General features: G+C 42.4%; 1 protein-coding gene across 6 annotated transcripts in view; it reads right to left on the reverse strand.

The window, feature by feature from the left end:
- Positions 1-4,013: 4,013 nt before the first annotated feature.
- Positions 4,014-19,595, reverse strand: part of NTNG2 (netrin G2) — a 193,713-nt gene continuing 178,131 nt past the window's right edge. For all 6 annotated transcript variants that reach the window (XM_077477795.1, XM_077477811.1, XM_077477803.1 and 3 more), the window contains 2 exons: positions 18,069-18,203; positions 4,014-5,361 (listed from right to left, as the gene is read on the reverse strand). In XM_077477795.1, coding sequence (XP_077333921.1) covers positions 5,147-5,361; positions 18,069-18,203 — 350 coding nt within the window. In that variant the 3' untranslated portion in view covers positions 4,014-5,146. The remainder of the gene's footprint in view (positions 5,362-18,068; positions 18,204-19,595) is intronic.

A 19,595-nucleotide genomic window follows, 5' to 3' on the forward strand; every position in this document is an offset into this window, starting at 1 on the left:
CATAAGTATGCACCCCTCCTTACTTCAGTGTGTCCCTCTTACATTAGTGCCTTCCATTACATCAGTGTGCCACCCTTACATCAGTTCCCCCCTCCCTTACATTGTACCTCTACCCATTCACCAAAAAAGTGTCAAAAAGTAAAAACCACAAGAGACTGTTTTTGACAATTCCTTTATTAAAAAAGAGAAAAAAAAGTGTCCCACACTGTAAATCCACCGTCAATCACGCCGCCCGATGGACCAGAAAAATAGAAAAAAAAAAGCTCTGCCTTGATGGGAGGCCTCTCAGTGACTGCTGTCTCTTCGCTTTGACAGCTGTTTTATAGGCAAGGTCGGGGCCACCTAGTGACATAACCGAGTGACCCCGCCCCCTAGTGACATCATGTGGGACCCTGAAAACCACAGCCCAGGGTTGTTGGGAAGACACCCTTGTTCCTTTACACTGTGGGGCCCTGACGCTCTTACAAACACATACACATAAGGGTCTGGTATGGATTTTGGGGGGACCCTACAGCCAATTTTTTTTACATTTTTCCATGGGGTTTCCCTTAAAATCTACACCAGACCCGAAGGTCTGGTGTAACGTATTGCCAGAAGCCGACAATACGTTACAGTTGCGACCAAGTTTAAATTTTGTTTCCTTTAGAAATTCCATTATTGCTGCAGCATGTTCTATACATCACACAGATGCGCCACTTTACAGGCAGACTAAGGAGACCTCCCCCCCCCCGGCACGATATTTAAAGGAATATTTAATTTTTATTGTTTCACTTTAAGCATCATTAAAATCACTGCTCCTTTAAAAACAATTGTCTTAAAAGCTTTTTTTTGCATTGATACATGTCCCCTAGGGCAGTACCCGGGTTCCCATATACTTTTTTATGGCAATATCTTGCATATAAGCCTTTATGAGGACTTTTGATTTTTCATGTTTGTGTCCCATAGACTGCAATAGGGTTCGCATGTTCGCTGGATCTTTTTGCCTGTTGGAGGTGTTCTGGTGCAAACCGAACCGGGGGTGTTCGGCCCACCCCTAGTAACCAGACTATTAAATTTAACTTTGAGATATATTGGAAACAGAGCTTACTTAGTAGGTAATTCAGTGTTTTATTCTGGCTGTAGTGCAACAGTTCGCCCCCAATGCCTTTTGTCAATAATCTGGTAATTCTGGAACACACCTGCTTGTGATACTGGAACACACCCAAAAAGTCTCCCTGCTGATTCTCACATACAGAAACCCTCATGTAAAAAATTCTAGTACTAAGATCGGCAATCAGATCCAGACTTGTCTAGTAAATTTTAACGGGATTGGTGATGCAGAAAGTACGTGTTGGGTAGTTACACAATATAGCTATCAGGGAGTACCTTTTGTTACTGACCTTTTATAAACAACTCTGATAAAGTTAAACCAAATAGACTTAAATGGGTTGAAAAGGTTCATGTTTTTCACCTTAATGCATCCTCCGTTTCAATCACATCCAATGACTCGGCCGCCGGGGAAGGCGGGACCGAGTCATACACTCTGTGTCTATGGACACAGCATGTATGACAGAGAGTGCACCTGCAAGCTAACCCCTTGCAGGGAAGAGCCGAGACATCTGCTGAAGGACCCCAGAACAGGAGGATCGGGCCACTCTGCAAAACGAACTGCACAGTGGAGGTAAGTATAACATGTTTGTTATTAAAAAACAAATAAAAATTAAAAAAAACAAAAAACAAACCCATACAACCCCTTTAATGATTTCTGGGGTTTTTCATCAGTAGCTTAATATGTAATTTCACTTTTTGTCTGAAATTGTGAAATTAATGGGCTCACCTGTTAATGACCTGACCAACAGAGACCTACAATGTACTGTATTTTTCAGAATGAATGAATAAAGACTCTTGCTCCTTCTTCTCCGCATTTTTATTCCTAATCCTCCAGTACCCAGAAGTCCTCATGTGTAGCATTGTGTAGCATTGTGTTTTATATCATTCAGCGCTTGTCTTGTGGTGTTACAAACCTCATACTCACCTGTGTTCCCTATTTATTCTACCATGTGCTGCCGTATTCTGTCTATCCATGTTCCTGGCAAAGCCCAAGACATCTAATGGGCTCTGAAGAAGGGTTAGGGCCCCAAAACACGCCCGTGTCAGTCCTTCAAGCACCTGAGACAGAGGACCAAAGTGGTAACCACTAAAACTCCTTTCAGTTACTACCATTTAAGTGTAGTGGTCTGTGCCCTGATTCCTGTTTCTTGTCATTAATGGGGCTGTGGTGTATATCAAGCTTTCTGGGACACATCTTTAAACTCTGAGGTGCCACCGACATGTGTACAGAAAACAAAATCATTTTTAATTATTCACTTAATAAAAGATTTATGGGCACTGTGCCTAATGTATCCCTGTATGCACCTTTTAGAGATGCCACCATAGCTCATGTGATATCAAGGCCTGGCTGTTTTTTGGGTATAAGAGAAATTGGGATAATCCGAGTTGCTGGAAGGCATATTTCCTGTCTCCAGAATAGACATGTGCACTGCTGCAAAATCTGTTCATTTTTGTTTTAGTTTCATTCGTTGTTTTATTTTTTCGGGTCATTCGTTATGATTGCAATTCGTACATTCAGAAATTCAAAATTTCGAAAACCCCAAAACTGGAAAATATGAAAATAAGAATGAAAATCCGAAAATTCTAAATAATAACTAATAATAACTAACTGTTAAATTATAGGTATTACAATTTCTTTCAAATTTGGCTGTTAGTGAATGTAACAAGTATGAATGATCCGAAATAACGAATGTCGCATCTAAACAAATAGAATGGATCGAATTAATAATAATAAACTTTCTATTTTATTTTATTATTATTATGGTAATTTGTTATGCTCCATTTGTTTAGATACGGCATTCATTATTTTGGATAATTGGTAACCTTGGATAAATTCGTATTTGTTACGTTCACTAATGCCGTGCACACACGATCGGACTTTACGGCAGAGAAAGTCTGGAGCTCCATGCATGATTTTGCTTTATGGAGTAAGGATGATCATGAGAAAAGTGAGGGATCAGCCCATAACTACACACGAGGAGCTTGTAAATGATCTCAATGCAGTTGGGAGCACAGTCACAAAACAAACCATTCATAACACAATACGCCTTCATAGATTGAAATCCTACAGCCCCTGCAAGGTCCCCCTTCTCATGAAGGGGGTACATGCCCATCTGAAGTTTGCTAATGAACTCCAGACCTAGGAGCGATTGAATATATTGTATTTCTTCCATTTGAGAATATTTGGTTCAACGGTTGTCTCCTTCGGAATAATTTCATCGGATATTCCGATCATGTGTGGGCTTCAGCGGACTTTTTTATTTGAAAATTCTGACGGACCTAGAAATAGAGCATGTTTTAAATCTTTCCGACTGAATCACTTTCTATTGGGAAAACCATTCATCTGTATGCTGTTCCAACAGACAAAAAACGACGCAAGGGCAGCTATTGGTTACTGGCTATTGAACGTCCTTTTTCTAGTCCTGTCATAGTCACCACGTTCTAAACGATCGGACTTTGGTGTGATCGCGTGTAGGCAAGTCCGTTTCAGCGGAACTCCGTTGGAAAAACCGTCAGAGTGTATTCTGACAGAAAAAACGGTCGTGTGTATGTGGCATAACAGCCAAATTTGAAAAGAAATTCCAATACCTATAATATAATAGTTCGTTATTTCAGATTTTCAAATTTTCGGAATTTTGAATTTACGAATTTAAAATATTTGGAATAATTAGTTAAATGGATTTCCGCAAACGGGTTTGCAAATTAACAAATTTGTCGAAATTCGTTAAAAAAACGAATTCAGAACGAAACGACTTGCACATGGCTACTCCAAAATGAAATCACTTACTTGCTTAAAACTAACACTAAAAATTCACTTTAGGTTTCCCTTTATAGGTGTAATTGGATTTAAGAACAGAAATTCTTTAACTGGGGAAACTAAAATGAAAACTATCGTAGTGAAAAGCAACAGACAACAAACAATGTTAATACACAATTTTTTTACTTTGGATATCTCTGAACATGTCTGAGTTTTCGGGATAAAGCGTTCTCTCTGTGTTTTTAATATAACATCAAAACAAAAATAATTTTCTACAAAAAGAAAATGGATATACAATATATCGATAGAATCTGTTTCTTTATCATACTCTGCCCTGCAATAATTCCATTTTTAAATATATTCTTGATTTACTATTTGAACTTCTCCACTTGAATGGAGCAGTCCCTTTGAACCCGTAACCCTATAAGAGGTGCCAGTAACTCTCCAACCCCAACCACCCTAAACCCTTCTCTTCTGCACAAAGAGTAATTGCGTGTCACAGTGAACATGAATAGATCTTACACTAAAATGTAAAAGTAAAAACATAAAACTGTATTATGTATATTCTTTTTCCAAAAATAACATTTCTTCGGGGGTCTGTGAGATTGCACAATAAGAAATTGACTCCACCCATCCCCCCCCCCCACCACCCAGAAAAACACTATGTGGGTTAGTTTAGGCAGACATTCTCATCACACAAAGAAACAGCAAACAGTCAAAGCCAAATAGTTATGATTCAGATGCTTCCTCCCGCAAAAGGTAACAAATGCCCATGCGGTCATCTTTTCTAACCATCTCTATACTTGTATATTTACTGTTTTTGGCACAGGGTCCATTTTCTGCATCTTAATAAGAAAGGGCTTCTCTAGAATTCACCTTCCCTCTTTGCCAGATCTGCCACCCTTCTAAATCTCCGCCCTGATTTAAAAGAGGGGGAGGGGCTTAAGGTGACATCCATTTTGTTTGATTTATCACTTAGCTGGTGGCCAAGTGCATGTAGGTATTGCAACTAACAGTGTCCCTTCAAGGTTATATGGGCCACACTACAAATCTTCGAAGGATATGTCACTTCTTCCACCTGAGGACTGCAGCAGTAATAATCTCCACATTGTACGAATGCCATGGGCTTTTTCTTTGTAAGTTCCATGTCACAAGGCGATAAGGCACTGCAGAAGCTGAGTTACCATCATTACATCCCCCAAACATTTTTTTTAATTTTTTTTGGTTCTTCCTTACAGGGGAGTAATGTGAGAAGTAGACACAACCTGCAGTGTGTTCAGCCAATCATAGTCATGGGCTTTAAATGCCTTCCAAGCTCAGTAATAGTGTACAGACAAGGAGTAAAACTGAGATGACCATGGTGCTGGAGGCGGAGTCACAGTTCCTGTGGGTGGAATCACATTTGGCATCCTGGCATAGGGCCCCTTTAAAGCCACTGGGGCAGATGCATCGCTGGCCTTGGTGGCAGGTGCCGCCATTCTGACAGATGAGCAGTTCATCATCGCAAACATTGGCTGAAGAAAGGGAAAGAAAGAAAACAAATATCAAAATGACTATACAGTAAAATAACCAGTGCTAAAAATTCATGATAGAAGAGGGTTTTACCCAACAGTGTTTTTTAAAACCAGTAAATACTTGGGCACCCTACTACATATTTGGTGGAACTGACCCCAAATAAAAAGGTACTTTAAAGCTATCCGTGAATTCCAAGTTCCTATGAACCCTGAATGACAAATTTGCCTTCTAATAAACTTTGACTGATCTCTACTTACCATTTGACTTGTAATAAATACAGCATCCCTACCCTTGTTCTTGATGATAAGCCCATGTGGGCCTGCCCCCCACTTTCCCATTCTCCCCTTTTCTTCCATTTCTGCCCAATGGCTCCCTTTGTAATCTTTCATGATGAATACCAATGTCTATCCATTTATGACAGGCTGGCACTTCTTAACCTACCTTGTATAAGGGCCTCATACTGCTTTGTGTTTTCACCACACTAAATCTTAAATCATTGTTGTGCAAGTTATATCACCAGCATAGATAACACTACATACACATTCCAGTGGCTTTATCAGTTTTATGGACCCTCTTCTTTGCAATATTGTTCTAAAACAGGCATTTAAATATTGTATTGCTGTAGTGTATACCATGTTTTGTTAATGTTCAATAAAAACTTATCATAAATCCTTTATGTTTGTTAATCACTGGCCTAGGTAGGTTCAGAGAGAAATTTTAGATTCTGGAGCCCGCTCTCTTCATATCTGCAGAAACAGAATTTTCTCTAAAGGGAAGTTTAGACTAATGCCCAGTACACACGATCGGATTTTCCGACAATATATGATGTGAGCTTGTTGGCAGGAAGTCTGACCGTGTGTATGCTCCATCGAACATTTGTTGTTGGATTTTCCGCCAAGAAATGTTGGCTAGCAGGTTCTCAAATTTTCCACCAACAAATGTTTGTTGTCGCATTTTCTGATCGTGTGTACACAAGTCCGTTGGACAAAAGTCCATGCATGCTTGGAATCAAGAACGAGCCAGAGATATAACTAGTGTTCCTGATGGAGATATCATGTATGTCTTGTATGTCACTACGTTCGTAATTGTTGGCCAACATTTGTGTGACCGTGTGTATGCAAGACAATTTGGAGCCAACAGCCCTGGAACAAAATCCACGGTTTTGTTGTCGGCAAGTCCAATCGTGCGTACGGGGCATTGCTCTTTCCCAAAATTCTTTGCTTACACCAGTTATATACATTTTTGGTAAGCCAGAAATTATAGAGTGTGCCAGATGCACAAAGGACAACAAATAAACGCCTAGGTGCATATTAGTGCAGCTGCAGCATGATGCGATTTTCAGTGTGTTTTTGTAGTGCGACATTCCACGTTTTTGATGTTCTTGCTTTTTTTTTGTAGAAGGGGCTAGATTTTATACACCATTATAAAAAACCCAACCAAAGCAGAGTCCTGGGAGTGGAAATACCCACTTAGTGCTACACCAATCATTAGGGGAAGTGCATCTAAAAAGCCATGCATATATATAAAAAAAAAAACCCCACCGGGATAGAGCACCTCAAAGGCTACTATAGCAGTATAAGTATAATTTATTGGAAATTAAAAATACAAAACCCAATACAAACCCATTGACCGAATCAGTCAGCTACCCAATGAGGGGGACCCCAGCCCCCAAACATCCCCATTTTTGATTTGAAGGCGGATAGTGGATGATTGGGTCCACTCAGCCTTCTCTATCTATGAATTACTTTTTATATTTTTTTAAATTTATTTCAGTTACGTGTTGGAGCTAATCATGGGGGGTATGAGCGAGAGGATGCATATGTACTGAGCCCCATCCTGGTATTTGGGAATCTGGGGGTACTTCATTTTGGGCATTATGAAATGCTTATGCCTCGTACACACGATCAAACAATCCGGTGGAAAAGTCCGGCGGCAATCCCCCCGTGTGTTGGCTCCGGCGGACTTTTTTTTACCCAAAAGTCCGGCGGACTTAGAAAGTCTTTTTGCACTCCAATCTGTCCGCTGGACTCGCATTTCGGCAGACAATCCGCTGTGTGTGCCAGTCCGCTGTACTTTTGAAATGAACATACTTTTCCCGCCCGGAGAAAAGTCCGCTCATTTTGAGCGCGTCTCTAGGTAGCCGGGCCGTCGAAGGAGGCGTCACCTGGTATGGACTTAAAGGGGAACCCCTACACTGAAAAATCGGTATGGGGGTCCCCCCCTAGGTCCACATCAGACCCTTATCCGAGCACGCTACCCAGCCGGCCAGGAAAGGGGGTGAGAATGAGCGAGCCCCTCCTGAACCGTACCAGGCCGCGTGCCCTCAACATGGGGGGGTGCCTTGGGGAAGGGGGTCCCCATGTTGATGAGGACAAGGGCCTCTTCCCGACAACCCTGGCCGTTGGTTTCGGGGTCTGCGGGCGCGGGGCTTATCGGAATCTGGGAGCCCCCTTTAATAAGGCCCCCCACCCTATGTGAATGAGTATGGGGTACAAAGTACCCCTACCCATTCACCTGTGAAAAAAAGTTTAAAAAAAACACAACACTCAAGGTGTACACACAAGTAAAAGTAAACACACACAAGTAAAAAAAAAACACAACACACATTATGATGTCACAGTCCCAGCATCCTCTGGGACTGTGACATCATAATGGGCGGGGACAACATCCGGTGATTTGTTTGGACCCAAATACAGATAATTTGTTTCACTCTATTTTGCTCCCCACCGCTCATGCACCCTGATACAGATATGTGTATATAGGGGGCACCTTCTGAGTAGACATATACCCATCTACATTTGGGGCGATGTGTCTTTAAGTAGTCAATTTAGAGGTTCGGATATATAAGGTAATAGCCACCACGCTGCCTGTAACCATGTCCTGAAAAAGCCCAGAGTAGTGGGAGGGGCGAAACATGTAGGCAATTGCAGGTGTCTATCCTCCCCTCCATGGCATGCACCGCTGTGTGCGTCTCCATCGCATACCTGTCATAGATCTCAGCAGGCTATACCTACTAGGCATTTGGAACATACTGGACACTGACATTTTCAGCATCACCTGTACCCAATAGCTCACTGTAGCTGGAAGACTCCCAACAGCCCTTTCCTCACACTGCAAAGCAGAGCCGACCTAGGCTGCTTGGATCCTGCACACAGCAATGAGCCTAGAGATATAATTACAGCCTGTGTACTCAGTTTGTGGAACGCACACAGAGACAGGGATATCCCTGCTTGGAGTGGAGCACAGAGCACAGCTCATCCATATAGCCTGGAGTCTGAATATTGTGTTTGATAACACACAGCCTGCATGTGTACAGTTTGAAACTTATACAGATAGAGGAGTTCCCTTGCTGGACCTGGATGTGGTGAAATCCATTGTAAAGCATAGTGTCTTATGCAGCATGTCAGTGGCGGCTGGTGCTCAAATTTTTTTTGGGGGGGGCGCAAACAAACTGAAAAATACTGAACCCCCCCCCACATCAATTGCAGCCTCACTGTGCCCATCATAATTAGCCATTGTGCCCATCATATACAGCCATTGTGCCCATCATATGCAGCCAGTTGTGCCCATCATATGCAGCCACTTGTGTCCATCAAATGCAGCCACTTGTATCCATCAAATGCAGCCCATTCTGCCCATCATATGCAGCAACTGTGCCCACTGACCCCCTCGCGGCTCTGATAGCCGCCCCACTAGCTGCTCTGGACACCAATAACCAGCAAACCAGAAAATAATAAGCCCGTTCCTGTAAAACCTCCCTCCTCTTCCCAGTGTGCTTCAGTTTGTAACAAGCAGTAACAAGAGCATGATTAGAAACACAAAGGAGTGGGACCTGGACTCAATGGACTCCAAGAAAGGGTATTGACTGTAAGAACAAATCTTACTTTTTTTTTTTTTTTTACAAGATTTTACAGCAAGAACACGTAGCCTTTTTTTCTATCACGTTAGTCTAAAGACACAGGAATCCAAATACTGTTGGCCTTCCAAAAGCAGTCCAATGGAGAAGTGGACAACACAACAACTACCAATAAGTCCAACATGTAAAGTGGGGACTGCCTACAACCCAGGAGCCACCTCAAGGACACCTAAATCTGAACTGGAAGAGACTGATTCCTTACCAAATAGGGGAACCTGTCAAACAATTAGATGGAGGGCACAAAGAATTAACTTCATCCTCAAAGACCAAGTTAAAAAAAGTGACCACCAGAGGGGAATTATTCCATATGCAAGGGAACCTTAGCAAGTGAGACACTGATATACCAGAACTCACCAAAAGAGGTGGAACAACAAAAAAATTCCCATGTAGGGTAGAAAAGATCCACAACCTGATGTCATCAACAGAAAACTGGGGACAACCCCTATAAGGAACAGGTCCCCAGAGGGAACCTGGAAAAAAAAAAAGTCCAGGTGGACGACCAGCAGGTATACATGGAAAATAACAAGCCTTAAAAACCTAAAACTTGGGAAGCTATCTACACAGTCAACCAATCTAGCTTAGTGAGGCATACCAGTGAAGGTTCAGTATCAGCACATCACTATAGTTCACAAAGGGGTGTGAAGTGACTCCCGAGACTGCTAGAGAACTCAAGGCTTTGATCCTACAATGTCAATGTGACTGATGGGGAAGAATGCATGTGAAGCACCTCACAAGAGTAAGCAGAAATGAATGTTAGACGTTAGCCTTATGCCCCGTACACACGAGCGGACTTTTCGACATCAAAGGTCCGACGGAACGATTCCGGCAGACCATTCGATCGTGTGTGGGCTGCAGCGGACTTTAGATTTGTAAAAATCCGACAGACTTTAGAAATGGATTATGTTTCAAATTTTTCCGACGGAACTCCGCCGAACCCAGTTCCTACCGAGAAATCCGCTTGTGTGTATGCTAGTCTGACGGACAAAAACCGATGCTAGGGCAGCTATTGGCTACTGGCTATGAACTTCCTTATTCTATTCCGGTCGTACGTCATCACGTTTGAATCCATCTGACTTTTGTGTGATTGTGTGTGGCCAAGTCCGTTCATTCGGAAAGTCTGTCAGAACTCTGTCAGAACTCCATCAGAACTCCTTCAAAAGTCTGTCGGACCTAGTCCCTCGAAAAGTCCGGTCGTGTGTACGCGGGATTAGACTGGTGAGTTAGGAACAACCGGACAGAACTGAGGATGGAGAAAATACATCCATTCTGACACCCCAAGGTGGAGCCATGCAGAAGGAAACTGCAGAGTCTGCCTCACCCTGCCACAATCTATTGGTCTAAAAAGCTCCTGATACCTCCTTTTCCAGCAAAGCATCAGCAGATGTGGAGTGAAGGACAGGAATCCTAGCACAACCACTAGGAGCATTCATCTGGTTAAGGGCAGAACAAGGGAATGCACCTGGAGGACCTTCCTCAAGAGGCCATAGATTAGTCAAAGAAGGATGGACTATTCTCAGGTGGATAGGACCAAATTAGTCTGGATGTACTTTTATCACTAGCAGAGGGTACCTACAGAGTAATTATTTTGCCTTCTTACAATCCAGTTAGATCCAGATGCAGAGAGATCCAGGACTCCTCAGCAGTGATCTACCACGTAGAATCTGAGGTGCACCTAGGTGTGAGACCCTCTCACACCTAGGTTGGTGCATGGTCTACCAGTTGAGAAGAGCCTGATCCCAAGCAATTGCCCATAGGGGAGGCAGAGAAAAGTTAATAACTTTTAGCATCCAGCTCAGGAACCAGTCTACCTCCCTATTGTAGGGAGGACTTACACACCTAGATGGCATCTAACAGAGTCTGAACCAGGATCCTAGCTCAAAGCTGGATCACCCAATGTGGAGGAAACTACCCGCTTGAGGGACTATTTAATGGCCCTGTGGATCTCTGTTGAGTGAAATCTCCCAGATACAAGGAGAAGAAACTATCCCAGCTGTTTAAAGAAGCTGAAGGATGAAAGATTAAGCCAGGAACTACCTGGGCCATAGAGATAGGCATGCAGGCCTGCTGAGAATCCAAAGCCCTGAGAAAATAAAGGGGGTCCAAGATGGGCCAGAAAAAAGGGGGTGACTAGCCTAAGGGAAGGTTCTCCCAATGTCCTACTCTCCTTCGGGGGAGGAGAAGAGGTTACTTATGTAACTGTATGATAACAAGTAAATTCAGGTACACAGGGATTGGGCTTTTTAGAGAGAGATTTAAATAGCCCACTGTTGGCATACAGCTACCAAGTCTGGAAACCAGCCAAGCTGAACTTTTACAGGTGTTTGGCCCTTTGGGAAGGTGCTTACTACGAGGGTCCACAGAGCTGACTCTCTTCACAGGAGGTCATCTGAGCATTCCACAATGGGATGCCAGGAAGAACACAAAGGCCAGAGTTTTGCCTTTAGTTCAGCTTTAGTTCATCTGTTGGCACTGAATCCTTTATACAATGCCCAGATGGCAGCTTCTACCCAGCTCCTGAATGACACTCTTCAAGCAGAGTAGCAAAGTGAGTCTTCAGAGCAAGGGTCGAGTGTTTAGGCAATGCCAAAGCTCTGGAGGTGGAGCACAGGCTACAGATACATTTTAGTAATGCATGCAGGTCTGCAAAAAACACCACAATGCAGAGCCCAATGCCCAAGGGGCACATTCCAGGTTAGCTCCCCACTTCCAGTCCAGCACAATCTGAGTATAGAATGTCAAAGTCAGGCTCGGGAGTAGCCAATTCAGACAACTGCTGTATAGAGATTAGTTCAAGCAGCGGTGTAAAAAGTAATCTTGAATGAGGTCAATGGCAGAAGAAAGTCAAAGCAAAAAAGGCTACCAAAAATTTGGGTAGACTTTCATCCTTACAGGACACTAGAAAAAAAGGACTGAGATGTGCTGGGTAGAGGAGGGGATTAAAGCAGGCTGGATTTTTCTGTTTACTAGTGTCTATCATTCTTCCTGTAGATGGCAGTATAACACGACTGTAGCTGGATTATATGTCCCTACAATTGACTAGCAAGATACCACTTTTTAGTGGCATAACAGGGGAAGGGGGTACAATCGGCATCAGGTGGTACCACTTGGAGGGCAGCCCCATGACATACAGAGTGGCTGCGGCATACCAAGTGCTGGAATAGTCTCTGCGTTCCAGCACTTGGCACTAAAAGAAGAGAACTATCAGGTTTATTGATCTTTGCCAGACAGTAGTAGTCCCGATCAATATGTAGAGGCAGCGACATGAGATTGTGTGCCCAGGTAAGGAAACCACTGGGAAGGTGAGGGTGGAATTTTATTACAACCTAAGCCTGCCACTTACCACCAATGTTGGGGTAGGGGTTCTTATTACAGCCTAGACCTGCGCTGCCCACCAATGCTGAAGGAGGAAGTCTTATTACAGCTGCTCCAAACCACCAATGCTGAGGGGTTATTACAGCCTGCCACTGACCACCAATGCTTGAGGTTTAACATTATTATGACTGACAACCAATAAAGAGAATGGCCACACCAATGCTGGGGATAACCATTACCAACAAGGACAACAATAATGGAGATTATTTAACTCTCACACTACAGGCTATACACTGTAAAGCAATATCCACTTTCTTGAGCAGTGTTCTGCAGGCAGCATACATCGCACTACACAATTTTCTTCTTGATCCTTTTAAAGTGTATTTAAAGCCTAAACATTTCTTACTCTAGTACATTCCCTGCATTAGGATAAGAAATGTTTAGGTAGCAGCATCACCCTCTCGCCCACCCCTCTCCTTATACTTACATGAGTCTTCACTTGATACAGCACTGTGTCCATCTTTAGTGGCTCTTTCCTTTCACTTCTGGGTCTCACAGGCTTTGTTGAGGCAGCGAGAGCCATTGTCATCTGCTGTCAGTCAAATCCTGTGACAAGGAGGAGCGGCATGCGGGGCCAGGTGGCACTGTCTGTGTCTGTGGATGCAGCCAGCGCAGCTTGAGATTGTGCCCACAAGTGTGACCCTAATAGCAAGCAGCTTGCTTTGGGGGCACATTTAGAAGAGGCAAGGTGGGGGACCCGAGAAGAGGAGGCTTAGGGTCGCTCTTTGCAATACCAATTCACAGAGCAAGTAAAAATAAAATAAAAAATTTACCATCCCTTTAAGACCTCCCTCCTATTTTGGAATGTTGGCAACTAGATAATAGGTAGTATCTCTAATCTCTCCATGTCAGGTGTATTGATATGCTAAATTCAGTATCTCTGCATTATGTTGCAACCATACTTACAGCTGCTGCCCTCCCACCACCACCCAATTTTACTCCCACCCCAAACATGCATGGTGTTTAATGATTATTACTGAAAACGAGTTTGAGGTATTGGGTGTATTTTCTAGCTGGTGCCCAGAAATAAACTGCATATTGTATGTGAGGGCATCTTAATGTTTTGCAAGATTATGTCTACCCCTCTCTGGAGTGTACACCTCTTTTAATCCAAGAAAGTATTTTGCTTACTTTGGAAACTGCAGCTTGACACTGTACACTGGTATTATGTCTATGACCTACCAGAACACCCAAATCTTGCTCAATCATTTAATTCCCCCAGTTGTACCCACCTCTCCTCTGTAGAGTGTATGATGTATCTAAGTGCATAACTTTACATTTATCAACCCTCATTTACCACATAATTACCAAACCAAACACCGCATTCTGGTTTGCTTGTAGGCAAAAAGAGACATACTGTAGGGACTTTATGCCACTAAATAGCTTAGTGTCATCTGCAAACAAAGGGTACTTTTATTCTCAAACTCTATATAAAATGTATAAGTAGGCTAAACAGAGGGGGACTTAACACTCAACCTTGGGGTACACCGCTAATAACCTTAGAGCATTGAGAGTATGAATCATTATTCATCACTTCTCTCTGATTAGAGTCTTTAAAAGAGAAGTATGGGTTTGTACTTTTTTGCAGAATCATACTTACCTAGATGGATGCAGTATTGGTCTGATGCCGCATCTGTCCCCCGCCGCCTCTGCACTGAGATCTGAGCCACCAAACACCTCCAATGGCTCGGTTCTCTCAACTCCCCAAGAGGAGAGCTACTGACTGTGATTCACAGCTCTCCACTCTGCTCCTCCATGCTCACTGGAGCTTTGAGCTGTGGCGGAGTGGGCCATCTGTCCAGGCACCTGGCGGATTCAGACTCCTAGAGTTGGGATGACGCTGTACCTGGACTAATTCCAGTGATGTCAGCAGAGAGCTGAAACGGGTCACAATAGTCCAAAACTAATGGCATTCCTGTGACTCCAATGCCGCGTATACACGATCTGACTTTCTGGCAGACTTGGACCGGCGGACCTGCATCCATCGGACATCCATCGGATCGTGTGTGGGCTCCAGCGGACTTTTTTTTCCCAAAAGTCAGAGAGATGTAGAAATAAAACATGTTTCAAATCTATCCGACGGACTAAAAATCAGGAAAAAACATTTGTCTGTGTGCTAGTCCGACGGACCAAATATAACACAAGGGCAGCTATTGGCTACTGGCTATTGAACTTCCTTTAGTCCCGTCATCACGTTCAAAACTAACGCACTTAGTCCGGTTGTGTGTTGCCTAGTACGTTTCGTTCAGAAAGTCCGTCAGGAAGAACGTTGGACCTAGTCCATTGAAAAGTCTGGTCGTGTGTAAGCGGCATTAGGAGAAGCCCAGCCAAACAAGCTCAGGCTGGACTTCTCCTTTAAGCCAGTTTTCTGTCTATTTAGAGACTAAATTCTCCAAGATTGTAACATACACATTAGCCATCTCTTGGGAAGTCCAAGTATATCTTCTCCTTTGTCCAAGTTTTTGTTTGCTTCCTCATAAAAAGAAAGTAGATTATTTGACAACATTGGTCATTTTCAAACCCATGCCATCAATCCTTGATATTGTTTTCTAGCAAAAATTACATGGTCATTTATCAAACTCTCATGTACAGTACATTCTGGCTATAGCAGTTAAACGAACAGGTCTGTAGTTACTTGTTAATGACGTTATGTTCTAGTGAAATAAATGGAATAGTTTTTTAAATATAATGGCAAAACCTACATCTCCCATTTATTATTCGGGTCTTGTACAGTTCTGGAATATATCTTGGTGTGCAGCTGATATAAACATAATTTAAACTCTTTTCATTAAGGTCAAAATAACACAAATCTTCCAGCACAGCAGAGCAAAGGGCAGGCTGCATCCTGGGCAGATTTAATGTGTCTGCGTTACTTAATCACTTGCGAGTAAAGGTCTTCCAAGCAGAACTGTGTCTCCAGAGCACACTGGGAATTATAGACTGAGACTAGACAGACACACGGTGGCAAGCTCTCTTAATATTATTTTGTTTAATTTTCACTTGCTGTTTTTAGATAGGCTTATTAAAAGTAGAGATAAAAAAAATAAAAAACTTTGCTTTGGACAGAGTGTGGGGCAGCGGTCCTCATACATTTTAAACAAAGGACCAGTTCATTGGACCCTACCTGCACTCGCCAGTGGGGGTGATGTGACTGTCTTGCCTGTAAATACTTCAACACCACACTCATCAATGCACAATGGCTCTTTCGATGAGCTTTATTGCATTGTGCTCCTCACCCATGTTTCATTCTCTTTCAGGGCTTAGTCAAAGTGGACATATGATTAAGGAAGAGAGGGTGAAGGATCCAGAGGAGTTCAGTGGGAGATTCAATGAACTCTGTGCAATAAAGCTTAAAGTATAACTAAAAGGCAAAACTTTAAAAAAAAGTTTTGAATAGAGTGCAGAGGGATTAGAATGCGTGTTAGTTTCTTTTTGCTGCCTGTCCCCCCATTAGGAAGAGTCACCTCTCTGTTTGTCACCATTATCATGAAAGTGAAAGTAAAGAAAATCACAAATTTTGGGCTGTCCCCAGAAAATTAATAGAGGGGAAATATTCCAATGGGGACACTGATTCCGGTGACCAGGGGGGCCCCAATGAATTCCCTTAATTTGCAGAGATCTCCTCTCACTTTCTGTTTGGCTATGGGACAGGAAGCGAAGGGAAATCTCCGCAATGGAACACAGATGGTGAAAAAAAAAATCACGGGTTATTACACTCCCTTACTCTATCCGAAATGAAAAAAAAAGTTTTGCCTATAATTCTACTTTAATGAAGAGAGAGACTACCAGTTGTGTGGCTTATGCTAATAAATTGATGAGGCCCCCTCTTCCACAGACCACTTGTGGAAAAAAAAGTCTCACTTTTGAAATACAATGTCTCTCAAACAGGAAACTTGTATTTTGAGTCACATTGCAAATGTATCGCTACTCCCATAGGAGCCACAGGAATTACTGTTCAGGTCCTCTCAACTTATGCCCTGTAGCCAGGCACACAACAGACTTATTTACTCTCTCTTCAGAGACCAGCCTAGGGGATATTATTTTTGGTGTTTTATTTTTGGAGAAATGGATAGGGTTAAGGGAAGTGGTGAGATACACCAAAGATAAGAACTACTGTATGTACAACTGAAGACTTGGTTTCCCTTTAGGATAAGACACCAGCCAATGTTGCCTTTAACGCACAAGATGTCTGTACTCAAAAAGCCCAAGGACAGATGGAGCTCCTTCCAAGCAACACCCTCTAGTGATACCAGACCGATATATAGCAGACAGCTCCCCTCAATCAGCTTCTTCCAAGCACCTGGATCTCAGCATTCCTCCCTCAGGTCATCCACCTAAGGCCTTCTTATAGCAGCCTTTGCATGAGAGGGCAGTGAGCTCCCCTCAGGCTGGATTTCTCCACTTTGGGACAAGTTCTAGAGCTCTATGTGCTCCTAAAATAAATGCAGTCTCCCAGCATGCCTTCAGAGCCTGCCTCTCTGGGATAAACTGGAGCTACATCAATATTTTTGCAGCTATCTGCATAGCTCCACTCCTATCATCCAGAAACTTCTAAAGTTTCCTGGATACAAAGGGAGCTATCCAGCAAACTAGCAGCAACAGAGCACATACCTGACTAAATGATCACAGCTCACTGGGTACAGTGAGCCAAACTATTCTTTTACCTACACAAAATTATGGCTACACTGCCTACAGTGTGGCAGCTAAATTTACCTATCATGAACACACTCTAACACTTATCTAACCCACCTAGGAGGGTGCTACACAAAAATACAGGAGCTGTGCATGGCCCAATGTCCTCAGTGTAATACAGCTGTCAATGATTGGGGAAGGTACAAGGACACCATTGCCAAACATGCCAAGCACAAAAAAGCCTCCTTTTTTAGGTTTATGGTCAACTTTGTACTCCACTTCATTTTAGTCTGACTTTTAGATGACTGTTCCAGTTCCTTGGTTCATGAGAGCCTTCTACCAATCACCTAGACACCCCATTGGGATACCACTAAGATGTTTTTGTCAAATATAGTATTGGCACCAAAGTATATCTACCTAAGATTCCAGCACCATCAATCTTCAAGTAATTATAACTGGACAGAGGTTATACTTTACAAAAAAAGTTTTTGCAGTCTGTCTTTCCACTGCTCAGATTTCTTGTCATCCTCCTTCCCAACAGGAAATATGGGAAAATCTCCATTAGGATCTCAAACCAAAATAAAAACCTGACAGATGTTCTATGCTTTCACCGCTCTGTGCAAAACTAGGGAGTTAGAGTAGGCTGTAAGATTATTTACACCCAGGTGATAATTTCACATGTACGTCCAATAAAACTGAAATAAAAAGGGATTTCCATTTAATACTCTTAATATATGGCTGGTTAGCATATAATCCCTTTGAACCTGCCCTCATTGCGTTACTTACGATGGCAGCCTTGCCTCCAGTGATAGCCGAGATAACACTCATCACACTTGGTCCCGGTGGCTCCAGGCCGGCACACACAATCACCAGTTTCATTGCAGCGTTCATGCTCCGATCCTTGCTGGTTACAGTTGCATTCTGTAAACACAGAAGAATTCCTTTAGCTAGAGCTTGGTCTCAATAAGCAACATACTCATAATGACATATCCAAACAATGGTCAGAATTTACCAAAACAGAAGCACCCAGAAACTGCAGCAGAGGTGCATAGTAACCAACCAATCCAACCGGATTGATTGCCATGCAAAGCTGCTTCCCTACATTCAGGCTGCTCCAGTCTTACTAAATTCCCTCAAAAAATATTTTAAATATTTTCAATATTCCTTAGAGCAAGTCTAAATCCAATTATTACCTCTGTTTCCTACTCCCCTTTGATTTTTATTTAATGTTACTGTTTGAAGGACAACTTTTTAAATTTGTGTTTATTTTTATAGCTCTGCATTAAAAAATAAAAAAGAAAAGAAAACTTTGCATCAGAAATATAATTTAAAGCGTAACTTCACTTTTGTTGAGAAAAAAAAAAACATTTCCCTCTGCAGGGATTATGACAACCTTTGTTTCAGATTCCTACCTTTTGTTATTCTGAAGAAATCATTGTTCTTCTGTGCCGAGTGGGTCTAATGGGAGTGGTTTCATAATCATCAACCAGCTGTGTGCCTGCAGAACACTAATGAGGAAAGCTGCTGGGCTTGCATCCCTTTGGATGTGTTTCTATTGGTATTATTTTATATATTTTGGTTCCAGGGGATGCATGAAATCTGACTTGATAATAGAAACCCCCTAGGAGTGGGATTTTAATGGCACTAACAGACAAAAAAATGGATCATATGAAAATAATAATTTTCATATGTTACATATTTTTGTCTGGTAGTGCCATTAAAATCCCACTCCTAGGGGGTTTCTATTAATAATTTAATTATGGGATGCGGCACACCTGCTTTTCAACAAACCATATCAGAACCTCGTTTCATGAAATCTGACTTGTATCTTATGCAAATTTCTTATGCAAACTTTATGAAAATTTAGAGAGCCAATCAAACAAGCAGGAAATGATATTCCTGGGGGGCGTTCTGTACACATTCTGTGTACAGAACAACTCCAGGCAGCCATATTGCATTGCATTTTCAGAAAATTACAGCGGCTGCAAATTGAAAAAGGAAAGGTAATTTTTCATAACATTCAATTACAATATGATTTGTGTCGCAATTGTATATGCTATATTATTTTTCCTTTATTTGCTATTTCTTTTTCCCCACAAAAGTGTATGGCAGGGGAGGACTGGGCTGGGAGGCAGGGGGGTATATGTCAACTAGAAAAATAAATGGAAAGACAAGAGTACAAAACCCCATAGCATAGTTTTGTATGTTAACAGTGATTCAAAATAACGCTCAGTATGGTCCAAGAGCAGCACCCTCATAGTTAGATCATTGCAGATTAGTTTTTTGGGCTACCCACATATTTTTCTATCTTGC

Source organism: Lithobates pipiens, unplaced genomic scaffold (genome assembly GCF_037356315.1).
Source record: "Lithobates pipiens isolate NorthernLeopardFrog02 unplaced genomic scaffold, aLitPip1_a1.2 Scaffold_1, whole genome shotgun sequence".
NCBI lineage: Eukaryota > Metazoa > Chordata > Amphibia > Anura > Ranidae > Lithobates > Lithobates pipiens.